Raw genomic sequence first — 12,572 nt, 5'->3', positions numbered from 1 at the left:
CTGGGGCTCCAGTGTTTCTTGTGGGTGGCGTTTCACGTACACCCAGTCTCTAGGCTGGAAAGCGTGTGGTTTAGGGACAGGTCCTGAGCTGTAGAAGGCTATAAGCCTCTCCCAATCAGCTCCTTGTGCCTTTTGGTAAAAATGTAAAGTGACTACATAATCTTTCCAAGCTTTAAGGTCCAGGCCCTTTGAAGTGAGGGCATTGTAATGCAATTTAGGGACTATAGGGGGTTGCCTTCCAAAGAGAATTTCATAGGGAGTTTTTCCTAAAAGGTAGGGTGAGTTTCATACCCTGTACAGGGCAAAGGGGGGGAGAGACACCCAGTCACCGCCAGTCTCCACGATTAATTTAGTCAGGGTCTGCTTTAGGGTGCGGTTCATCCACTCTACCTGCCCTGATCAGACTTTGGGGTCGATAGGCACAATGCAATTTCCAATTAGTCCCCAAGGCTTCTGCTAGACTCTGCACTATCTGAGAAGTAAAGGCTGGGCCATTATCTCATCCTATCTGATTAGGAGTTCCAGACCTAGGCATTATATCTTCCAGTTACTACCTGCGCAGGTTCATTTCTGGTCAGAAATGCTTCTGCCTATCCTGAGAATGTATTTATGAAAACAAGGAGATATTTGTACCCATATTTACCTGGCTTAACTTCAGTAAAGTCCACTTCCCAGTACGTACCTGGCTCCGTCCCACGCTCTCTGGACCCTGGATTGTGGGAGCTAGATACACTGTTAGTCACAATACATACTTTGCATGAAGCTACGACTTCATCAATTTTAGTATTCTGGTTTTGTATTTTGATTTTGGCGTGGCGCAGCAAGTCTTTCATTTTGTGTGACCCTAGGTGGGTGGATGAATGGATCCTATGGAGGATTTCCTGTCCTAGTTTTGCCGGCACAAGCGCTTTGCCATCACAGGTGATGTACCATCTGTTGTACTTCTCAGGGGAGTGGGCTTGTGGGATCTGCTTTATCTGTTTTAGGTCCTCCAGAGTATACTCTGGTGATTGTGGAAGTGTTGGGGGTCTATCTGTGTACCAGGTGGTCCAGTGTTGGCAATGTAGTAATAGGAAGCTCTTGGATAGCTGAAGTGGCTATAGTCCTGGTGACCTGGTTGGCCCGCCAGTTGCCTCTGGCTACAGGGGAGTCACCCCGCTGATGGCCAGGGCAATCAATGATGGCTAGTTTCTGGGGAAGCCATAAGGCCTTTAGGAGGTTGAGTATTTCATTTTTATCTTTGACAGTCTTTTCCTCCGCCATAAGGAGTCCTGTCTCCTGGTAAATTGCCTCGTGTATGTGGGCGGTGGCAAAGGCATATCGGCTGTCGGTGTAGATGTTAAGTCTTAGGCCTTTCCCCAGGGTCATGGCTTGTGTTAGAGCTATAAGCTCAGCCTTTTGAGCTGACATCCCTGCTGGGATGGGCTCTGCCCATACAGTCTCGGTCTCAGACACCACTGCCGCTCCCACGTACCTGCATCCGTCTTGTATGAAGCTGCTCCCATCTGTGTACCAGGTGGCCTCTGTGTCAGGGAGGGTATGGTCCGTAAGGTCCTGGTGTATCCTGTGAACCTGGGCTAGGATATCAACACAGTCATGGAGGGGGGCGTCTAGGTTCGGATTCGGCAGTAGGGTTGTTAGATTGAGAGAGGTCTTTTGTAGGAACCGGATTCGTGGGGGGTTCAGCAGAAGGCCCTGATAGTGAGCCAGTCGGGCATTGCTAACCCACCAATCCGGTGGCTATTTGAGGGCTCCCTCAACGGCATGAGGGATCATGATCAACAGTTCTTGCCCTAAAGTTAATTTATCTACGTCTTTAACCAGCAATGCAGTAGCTGCAATGATACGTAGGCATGGGGGCCAGCCTGCCGCTACAGCGTCTAGTTTCTTTGACAGGTAGGTGACCGGCCGGGTCCAGGGACCAAGGATTGAGCAAGCACCCCTTTTGCTATGTCTATGTGCTCATCTACATACAGATGAAAGGGCTTGGTAATATCTGGGAGTCCTAGGGCCTGGGCCGAGAGCAAGGCTTGTTTCAGGGCTCGGAAGGCTCTTTCTTGTTCTGTGCTCCACTGGAAAGGCAGGCTGTTCTGGGTGGCTTCACAGAGGGCTTTGCTATCTCTGCGAACCCTGAATCCACAGACAGCAGAACCCAGCTGACGCAAGGAACTCCCGCACTGCTCGCTGTGTGGTTGGGGGGAGGGGGGGTTTAGAACTGTTTCTTTTCTTGCCTGGGACAGCCACCACTGCCCATATTTAAGGATGTACCCCAGATAACTCACAGTTTGTTGACAAATCTGAGCCTTCTTGGCAGAGGTCTGGTACCCCAGAGCTCCTAGTGCAGTCAGCAAGTCCCGGGTGCCTTGGTGGCATTCTGCTTCTGTCTCGGCTGTGATCAGAATGTCATCTACATACTGTAAAAGAGTCAGTTGAGGGTGCTGCTGCCGGTACTCACTCAGGTCCTCGTATCGGGCTTCATTGAAGATGGTGGGGGAGTTCTTGAACCCTTGTGGCAGCCGGGTCCAGGTAAGTTGACCATGGATCCTTTGCTCATCATCGTTCCACTCAAAGGCGAACATTGCCTGGCTCTGCGGGGCTAGCGGGAGGCTGAAGAAGGCATCTTTTAAGTCGAGAACAGTGTACCATACTTGATCAGGGGTGAGAGCACTTAATAGTGTATAAGGGTTTGGGACAGTGGGGTGGATATCTAGTACCCGCTTGTTGACCTTTCTTAGGTCCTGGACTGGTTTATAGTCATTAGACAGTGGCTTTTTTACAGGCAACAGGGGAGTGTTCCATGCAGATTGACAGGGCACTAGTATCCTGCTCTTAAAAAGCCTCCGGATATGAGGCGTGATGCCCCGCTGGGCCTCTTGAGACATGGGATACTGCCGTACTCGTACAGTTTCAGCCATTGGCTTGAGCTCTACGATGTCTGGTGGTCGGTGGGCAGCTAGCCCCACTCCTTCAGTCTCAGCCCAGCCAAGTGGGTAGGTTTTCAGCCATACAGTGACATATGTCGACTGATGGCCCTCAGGCTGCTGCTGGTGCAGTCTGTACTCATCTTCAAGTTGTAGGGTGAGTATTTATATGGGACTCCCATACTGGTCTGTGACAAGGGGTCCTTGGTCTTTGAAGATGATATGAGCCCCTACCTTGGTTAGGAGGTCTCGCCTAAGGAGAGGGTAGGGGTAGACTGGGATAACCATGAACGTGTGGGATACCTGGCCTACACCTAAGTCCACAGTTCTTCAGGTAGTCCATGAATATTGTTTGATGCCTATGGCCCCGTGGCCCCATGATTTCCTGGCATCCATAGGGCCGTGGTCCTGTGTCAGGACTCAGTGCTGGGCTCCAGTATCTACCAGGAAATTAATTGGGGTCCCCTCCACTCTGAAAGTTACCCGGGGCTCAGGGAGGGGTGGCGAGCCCTGACCCCCCTACCCTTCAAGCCCACTCAGTTCCAAGACTGGCACTGAGGGGGGGCATGAAGGTCTGGGAGGTGGTTTCTTGGGGCACTCCCAGGCCCAGTGTCCATGTTCCTTACAATAGGTGCACTGGTCTTTCTGGAGGCGGAGCCTTTCCCCGCCTGGGGAGCCCTCCTTACCTCCTGCCGCCAGTCAGCACAGCCGCCTATTTCTTTTGTCCAAGGTCACGGCTATGGAGGCCAGGAGGACCCTGGCTAATTCCTGGGTCTGTCTTTTAGCCGCCTTCATTTGCTTTTCTTCGGGAGTCCCCGGTTGTTGTAGACTCTTTCAGCAACTTCTAGGAGATCCTGCAAAGACTTCTCGCCCAGTCTGTCTATCCTCTGCAGCTTGTGCTTAATGTCTGGAGCTGACTGATTAACAAAGAACATGACAACTGCTGCTCTATTCTCCTCAGCTTCAGGGTCTAGGGGTGTGTGCATGTGGAATGCCTCCATAATTCTTTCTAAGAAAGCTGCTGGGGATTCTGTCTTTTCCTGCTGTACATCACCTACCTACCTTGGCCAAATTAGTCGGCTTTCTGGCCACTTCACGGAAACCCCTCATTAGAGTCTGCGGTAGACTTGGAGTCTTACCTGACCTGTTCCCGTATTAAAGTCCCAATTGGGGTGAGTAAGAGGAAAAGCGGCATTGAAGCCTGGTTGGTGGTGGGGCTTCCGTCTGCGTCCTCAACAGCCTTCCTGGCCTCAGCCAAGATGCCCCGCTGGGCAGTTCCATTCCTCAGTGGTGAAAAGAACCTATAACAGTTGGTGACAATTGTCCCAGGTAGGCTGGTGGGTAAAAAGAATTGAGTCTAAGAGGTCAATCAAGGAAAAAAAAAAAAAATTAATTATGAAATTTTATAAAAGGCCTGCATAATGATATATCATAATAATTGCATTTAAGTTGAGAATTGTCTAACATTAATCTTTCTATAGCTGAAAATAAAACATAATATTTTATCTAAGCTTCATATTAAAATATTTTATGCACATCAAAAAAAAAATAAGAGGTCAATCACGGCAGTAGGTTTTTCGGAGAACTTAGGGTTCTGCATTTTCCAGTTATAGAGATCACTTGTGGTGAAGGGCCAATAGTGGTGTGGCTGATTTGGGGGGTTCGCTCCATCAGGGGGGCCCGCCGCGCAGAGAGGCAACACTGTGGAGTCTGCTGTCAGATCGTGCAGGGCTCTACGGCGGGTGTGAGGTGGGCTCCTGTGGCTACCCTCTGGACCTGGGGCTGGAGTGGCCTCGCTGCCTGGCGGACTCTGAGGAACAGGTGCCTCCCGAGGTGAGGGTTGACAGGGAGGGAGGAAGAGCACTTCTGGATCAGTTCCTCCTTGGAGGACCGGGGGAAGGGCAGTGGGTTCAGGGGACTTCTCCTTTTTCTCCTTCAAGGCTAGGAGTTTAGCTACTTCCTTGCCTGACGGAGGAAGGAGGGGTTTTAACCACGATGGCGGGTTCTCCACAAGGTCCTGCCAAGCAGTTATATATGGGATCTGGTCCAGGTGCCCGGTCCCAGATCAATAGACTATATCCTTGACCTGAAAGATAATGGGGAGATGAAAAGTGCCCTCTGGTGGCCATCCGATGTGGTACGCCGGCCATTCATTCCTGCAAAAAAACACAAGTTTACCTCTGGACACATTAAAGCCGTACTCTCGGGCTTTGTCTTGGAAGTCCTGGAAATGAGTCAAAGTTAGGGAGAGGAGGGTCGTCTGCGTCTGTCCCATGTCGCACTCCAAATATAATAAAACACAGACAAAACAAATAACACCCAAGATTCCTCCAGAAGACAGAAGCCTGCCCTTGAGGGTTTTCAGGCAAAACTGAAAATGAGACGACGGTGTAACCTCGTCTGGCGGTTGTGACCCGCCTTGTCTCTCAACCAGAAGGATCGCCTCTCCGTGGTCTTCTTGACCAGGAACTGGGGGTTCCACATCCCAGTCACCTATCCACAGGGCGTCCCTTCTTCTACTCTGCCGGGGTATTCCACGTCCCGACTATAGATATAACAAACGGAACCAACACGGAGCAGGACAAGATAAACACACACTCACCTCCGGAGCAGGTACTCGGTGATTTTGGGGGGTTCTCCCGGACGCACCCCCAAATGTTGTGCCCAAGTCACGGGATTCCCCACATAAATCACCCAGAGACCAAGTCCAATACAAAAACAAGAGGTTGTTTATTTACAAACTCAAGCCTGGGCTTCCTGGTCCTGGTGCAGCAGGAGAGCAGAGAAGCCCCGATCTCGAAAAGGAGGGAGGTTTTTAAGGGTACAGAAAGGAAAAAAAAGGGAGGGGGTGTGAGGTGAGCTGCTGGGGCAAGCTGATAGAGGGTTTAGGGGACTGAGCAGTATTTGTCCTTGGCTGTCTGAGAGAGTGTTGCTATCCCTCAGAGCAGACGTTGTGCAAGGGCGTTGTGCAATGGCACGGATCATGTGGCAAGGACGGGGACGGGTGAGGAAGCAGGTTCCCTAACGCCCTTAGTATGCAGCTGCAAAATGAAGGCTGAGGGACAAGATGAAGTTAGTTTTAACAAAATGGAGTTAACTTGGTCCTTACACCTCGTCTCCTGCTAATCTATTGCTTTCACCTGTGTTGACATGTTACATTGACAGATTCCCATCCCCCTGGTGAGATAGAAAGTTTACTGCTATAGAAGCTAGGATGTTTACTATTATTTATCATTTTTTTAAGACTAGTCAAGTGCAGTAGTGACAAGAAGGGAAAGAATACTAGCAATGAGTTCTGACTGAACAAAAATAGAAATAACTCACTACCTTCAGAGCAGTCTGTTTTTAAAAAATTCACCAACATCTAGGTAGTATCTGTAACCTTCTTTCCCCTTATCCCAAAGTATGTTGGTTAGCTGTCCATCCTTCTGGTTAAAGCTGTACTGTTTTATTTACTGCTTTTCATTTTTGGACATGTGTGTTGGTGAGAGGAAAGCGTATTATGGACATGCATTGTTGTTACCCTATATTGCTAAAATATACTCGCCAGTAATTCTTAGAAATGATTCTTGAATAATTAGGCTTTGTGCTTGTCCTCAGATTCCATTCTGTATGGTGAAACTGCCCTGTACTTGTAAAGAGAACCATCATCTATTTCCATCACAGGGCAGCAGAGGGAGGGACTTTATGCGGGGCAGTGGGGAACATCACCAGCTCCAGTGATTTCAGTCCATTTGTGGCAACCTTGACCACACAAGACTCTTCGTGAATATGGGTCTATACAAGCATCCTTGCAGGGCAGCAGGGCACAGTGTCCAGGCAGTGGACTCTGGGGCCTTAAGTCTCAGCTCCACTTCTCATCAGCCACACCTTGGGCACTATCCTTAATTTCTCTCTTGATTAAATGGGTTGATGCTCGTAAATTCTCAGACTGGTGCCTGGTGCTCAGGGCCCAGTCAGCTCAGGAAGTATTTGCTACTGTTATTCAGCATTGCAACTTCTATTTTCAAGGCCAGTCTCTGAAACAAAATAGTGGGATTTCAGAGCTTTGCAGACTCCAGGTGATTGAGGAAATGAGTTGGCCACATGCTACTGAAGAAAAGCCACCTCCTGGCCACTAAAGAGGTCCAGTCCCTGAATCCCTAGGGATGCTGGCCCAATTCTGCACAAGAATCCATTCTTTAAATCTCTATAAACAAATTCCAGAACCACAGACATCTTCTGGGCAGGTGATAATAACTCAATGCAGCACCCATGAGTGAGACATAAGGACACTGCTGCTGCTGCTCCCTGGGGATCACCATAACCCAGAGGCCACACTTGGCACTCTGTGCACCTGTGTGAGACTTGATGATTCAGGTGCTGAACACTGAGCTCCTCCCTCTTCCCATAGGAGCATCCCCATAGTGCAGACACTGCGGACAACAGCCCTCACCAGTGCTTGTGCCGACCACTCCGACCAGCACGTGGTCTATCTGGAGCATGTGGTGGTCCGTATCTCCATTTCACATCCACGCCGAGGAGACCTCCAGATCTACCTGATTTCTCCCTCAGGAACCAAGTCTCAACTTTTGGCAAAGAGGTAAGGCAGGGCAGGCCTACCAGGATGGGATAGGGGCTTCCTGGGATTTAGGCTGCACAAGGGCCTGGCTCACACCATACCCGCAAGGCTGACATGTGGGGATGTCCCACTGACTGCTGGAAGTTCCCTTCCTCTTGGAGACCCTTACATGTAGACCTCACAAACCTGAAAACTTGCTGTCTGAAATCTTGCATTCATAAAGATCCTGGAAAACCTTCATCTTCAGAAGAAGTGGCAGAGGAGTTGTTCCATTTTTTTTGTTCAGTAGAGAGAACATGTGGCATTCTGGTTATGCCTTAATTGCTCTTACAAGTGCATTGAAGATTCCTTTTATCCTATTCAGTTGACCCTTGAATGAGAGTCTCCCATAAGGGACATTGTTTGCCCTCCCCCACCCCACCCCCTACCCATCCCAGCCAGTCCTGGGCTGCCTTTCAGGTCAGCCCATCCCCGGAAGACACTGGCATGTGGGGTGCGGGGAAGGCACTCCTATGCTGCTCGCTCTCGCCTTTTCCTCTGATGGCTCATGCTCAGGCACAAACTCGAAATTCTGATGCTTTGTGTGTGGTTGGTTTGAGGAAGGCTATGGAGTTATTTCCTCAACAAACTTAGACAGGGGAAGTTCACTGAGGCATTTATATGACTTGCATGGAATTAGAATGAAGGGGCTTGTGGAACTTGGAGGCCCTGGGGATGATTAGGATACCTTTTTGTCTGTCTAGAAAAGAGGCAAAGGGAGAAAAAAGAACGTTTCAAAGGAAAATCAGCATTTCCAGCTTCCCTTGAATACCAGAATGACAACTGTGTCCCCCCAGTCCCTTCAGGAAATACTCTGAGACCAGCCTGCCCTATTGGGGATCACTTGGCTGTGATCCCCACTCCCCACTTGCCTGCTATGGACCTGCTTGACTCAGTTGGGTGACCTGCCTGAGGCTATGGCCCTTATCTAGATTATTGGGACTCTAGAATTCACACAGTCGTCTAGTGGAGCCTTCAGACAGAGCCAAGCAGGAGCTGGGCCGTGGAACAGTGGTGAGGGGTGCCGGGGGGGTATTGGTGGTGATGCCCTTTTCTTAATCCTCCTGTACCCCACCCCCAACTTTGCATACGACACAGGGATTGACCCAGCAGCAAAGAGAAGCAGATGGCCCTTGTCAGAAGAAGTGGGAGGCTGTGCTTTGTACCCCCCCGCCCCACCTCTGCCCTACAGTCTCTCTGCAGCATGTGAGATGGCCCATTGTCAGCTTTGTCCTTAGTACACCAGCATTAACCCTGAGACCAGATCCTGGCTGCCAACTCAGCCCCTATCTGCTTCGACTTTCATGGCACAAGGGCAGCATGAGGCATCTCTCCTTCCTGCAGGGAGGCCTGGCCACACCCTGCCTCTGCCTATGGATGCCAGTGTGGACATGAGCAGGTCCTGGTGTCAGAGGGCAAGTTCTAGCTTGATGCTGATTTTTTTGTTTGTTTTTTGTTTTTGTTTTTAATTTTAGAGATTTCATCTCAAGGTCCTCATTTCTAGTGTTTCTTGAGAAGTTGGAAGCCCTTCAACACTGGGCCCAGGTTCCCTGTGCATGCAGGACTGAAGCTGAGTAGATGGGCAAGTCTGTTTCAGGTCACCCCATCACCCATCCCGGCAGCAGTCCCCAGGCTGGTAGCAAACTTTTAGGAAGCACCTGCTGGAGCCTCCATTTCCTCCAGGCTGCACCCCTAGCAGTCTCAGAGGCAGAGCTGGGTGAAGGCACAGATGGTGGCCTGGACTGACCAGGAGGCTTAAAGGCTGGGGTGGTTGGCAGCATATGGCAGTGACCCTGATGGATGTGAACCCCATTCCTTCATTTCTCAGCTGAGCTCCCAGGAACTGGTCACTTGGCCTCTCTTTACTCCCCTCTGAAAATGTCGCTTAACTGATTGGTAAACATTAGGAATGTTACAAACATTGAATGTGATAATATAGATAAAAAAGCTTGGCATCATTCTTGTTGCGGAGATCTGGCTGCCCTTTTTGTCCTGCTTATGTCTGGCTGCTGGACCTGCGCGAACCTTCCAGCATCCCAGCTTCCCCCTCCCTCGCTCCCTCCCTCCTCCTCCCACCGGTGCAGGCTTGATTCTGTTTCCCTTCCCTTCCAACTTTCATCCTCCTGCTCTGCCCCTGCCCAGCCTTTGAGCCCCTTGAACATGGAGAGCAGGTCTACAGGGTTTATTGGGAGCTGTGGGATTTGCTAGGTAGCACAGTACCTGAGCTATCAAGCACTTAAAAACTTGCCGCAGTCACCTGAGTCTTGGGAATTTGTTTTTTTCTAAGATATATTTTCTGATTCTATCAAGAATTTGTGTTTTAGAATCAATTACCTTCTACCTGACCTCACATCTTACTTGATTTGGCAGCTTTTTTGGGTTGCTGACTTTTTCACAAAGAGCAAGTTCACATTCTTAAACCTCAGCACTTAAAAGACAGTTTGTCCTTTATTCTGTCCCCACTGGGTCGGGTTCAGCTTAGCACTGTGAATTAAAATCAGCCTTGACCTTTGTGAATTCCTAGAAGGTACAAGTTGTTTCTTCCCCCAGCCCCACTATGCACCATGCAAAGAATGTTGCCTCAATAAACGTTTGCATGCTGAGTGTTCAGAGAATCCCCAAATTGGAAATTGAATCTTATATTAGACAAAACTTACATATTTGAATTTCTTTGTTTGTTTTTTGGGACAGGGTCTTACTCTATCACCCAGGCTGGAATGCAGTGGTGTCATCATCACTCACTGCAACCTCAAACACTTGGGCTTAAGCAATTCTCCTGCCTCAACTTCCCAGAGTGCTGGGATTACTGGCCTGAATTTCTGATGAACAATAAAGAGCTCCATGTTAAAAAAAAAAAACCCAAAACCTTTTATTTTTATTCTAAAATAGAGGTAGAATATTATACTATAAAGAAAGAGTAAGAGAAAAGAACCTGGAATTGTTTCTTCTAAGGAGAGAGAATTCCTTCCAAGGAGAGCACTGGATGTTAGTTGCTTAATTGATTAATTAGTTGCTTTCTGTTTTTGTTTGAACCAAACACAAGGGCTCAAGGCCCAGGGCCTGGTGAGCACTCTGCTCTAAGAGTTTGCAAACAGGAAAGACCTTCCAGTCTGGAAGAGCAGAGAGAGGCTCATCAAAACCTGCAGGAGGTGGGGGAGATGGGGATGCTTGCTAGGTGGGGTGGCCTCTCTTCCAACCCCACACGTGGCCAGGGCGCCTCCCACCCACACTAAAAGACAATCAGGCTTATCATCACAATCTTCCCCAAACACAACTGTTAAAACTGTTCAAGCCCTGGAGATGAAGGGGTAGAATTATTCCCAAAAGTTTTGAGTAGTTGTTCCTTTTTCTTTATTTATATCTTCTGGAGAACAGCACACAGAGCTGACTCTAAGACAAACATAGAAATTTCATTCCTTCCACAAAGAAGAATTTTACAGAGGCTTCCTTTGTGAGCACCCTTTGGGCTTTAGTGGAAGGCTGTCCTGTGGCCCAGCCTGTCTGCATTTGAGCATCTGCACCTTGGGGGCATGGACCCTGTAAGACAGTTCCTAAGCTGGGAAAGAGACACCTTCTGCAGGAAAATGGCAGAATCGAGGGTGTCCTCAATTACCTTGTAAACACCTGCTAGTGGTAGAAAGAACATTAGAATAGGGAATCCGAATGCCCCATTAAGTCCTAGCTGAGCTGGTTGCCATCAGTTGGACCTGCAGCAAACCAGTATACCTGGGATCTCTCTCTTCTATGAATTAGTATGTGAAGGGGAAGCCCGCTGCTGAGTGTGTGTGTGCCCATCTCTTATGGGGCTGGATGAGGCCTGCCTGCCTTGTTCGGGAGATCTAGGGAGGTGTTGGAGGAGACACTCTGCTCTAAGAGTTTGCAAACAGTCAGTATTTTACCTGACATCCTCATGCCAGCTGAGGGCCAGGCCCCTTCTCCCCTCTTCCCACCCCTGCTGCCCTAGGGGTTTGCTCCATCTTTCAAGGTCTAGTTCCTCAGTGCAGGAGAGAACCTGCCTTGGGCTGGACTCTCCACCCACTCATACTAGCTATATCTTCTGGGACCCGCGTGAGGACCTTCGTTTTCTAACACTGAATCCTCAATTGCAGATTGCTGGATCTTTCCAATGAAGGGTTTACAAACTGGGAATTCATGACTGTCCACTGTTGGGGAGAAAAGGCTGAGGGGGAATGGACATTGGAAATCCAAGACATGCCATCACAGGTCCGCAACCCGGAGAAACAAGGTCAGTGGCTCTTGGGAATTCCATGACAACTTGTGAATTTTAATCCTGTTATTAATTATTTTGACCATTAATTAATAGCCATTTTAATTACTTTAAAGTGTACGGTTGAGTGGCTTTTAGTATATTCACAATATTGTGCAATCATCGCCACTATCAACTCCAGAACGTTTTTGTCCCCCCAAAGGGAACACACAATTGCTCCCCATTCCCTCCCCTCCCAGTCCCTGACAACCCCTCATCTACATTCTGTCTTTGTGGGTTTACGTCTTACAGACACTGCATGTAAATGAAATCGTAGTACGTGGCCTCCTCTGTCTGGCTTGTTTCACTTGGTGTGATGTCTTCACGGTTTGTGCATGTTGTGGTATGCATCAGAGCTGCGTTACTTTTGTAGCTATTTTATCCATTGTATGGCTATACCATATTTGTTTATCCATTCACCTGTGATGAGCATTTGTGTTGTTTCTACCTTTTAGCTATTGTGAACATTGCTACTCTGAGCATTCATGTTTTAGTTTTAGTGCGGATGTATGTTTTCATTTCTCTTAGGTATACACCTAGGATTGGAATTGCTGTGTCATATGGTAAAATCTCTTTAATTTTCTGAGAAACAGCTGAACTGTTTTCCACATGGCTGTACCATTTTATATTCCTCCCAGCAGTGTATGAGGGGTCCAATCTCTCTATATCCTCAATAACAATTTTCTGGGTTTTTAAAGTTATTATAACCATCCTAGTGGATACGAAGTGATGTCTGTGGTTTTGATTTGCATTTCCCTGATGGTTGATGATGTTGCGCATCTTT

At 48.6% G+C, this 12,572-nt stretch overlaps 1 protein-coding gene across 3 annotated transcripts in view; it reads left to right on the top strand.

The window, feature by feature from the left end:
- PCSK6 (proprotein convertase subtilisin/kexin type 6) overlaps positions 1–12,572 on the top strand; it is a 208,581-nt gene that overhangs the window by 137,521 nt on the left and 58,488 nt on the right. For all 3 annotated transcript variants that reach the window (XM_053581857.1, XM_053581856.1, XM_053581858.1), the window contains exons 12-13: positions 7,315–7,503; positions 11,631–11,767. In XM_053581857.1, coding sequence (XP_053437832.1) covers positions 7,315–7,503; positions 11,631–11,767 — 326 coding nt within the window. The remainder of the gene's footprint in view (positions 1–7,314; positions 7,504–11,630; positions 11,768–12,572) is intronic.

The sequence above is a fragment of the Nycticebus coucang genome, chromosome 2 (assembly GCF_027406575.1).
Source record: "Nycticebus coucang isolate mNycCou1 chromosome 2, mNycCou1.pri, whole genome shotgun sequence".
Lineage (NCBI taxonomy): Eukaryota > Metazoa > Chordata > Mammalia > Primates > Lorisidae > Nycticebus > Nycticebus coucang.
Note: the sequence above shows the minus strand (reverse complement) of the source record. Positions and strands in the feature narration are given on the sequence as shown.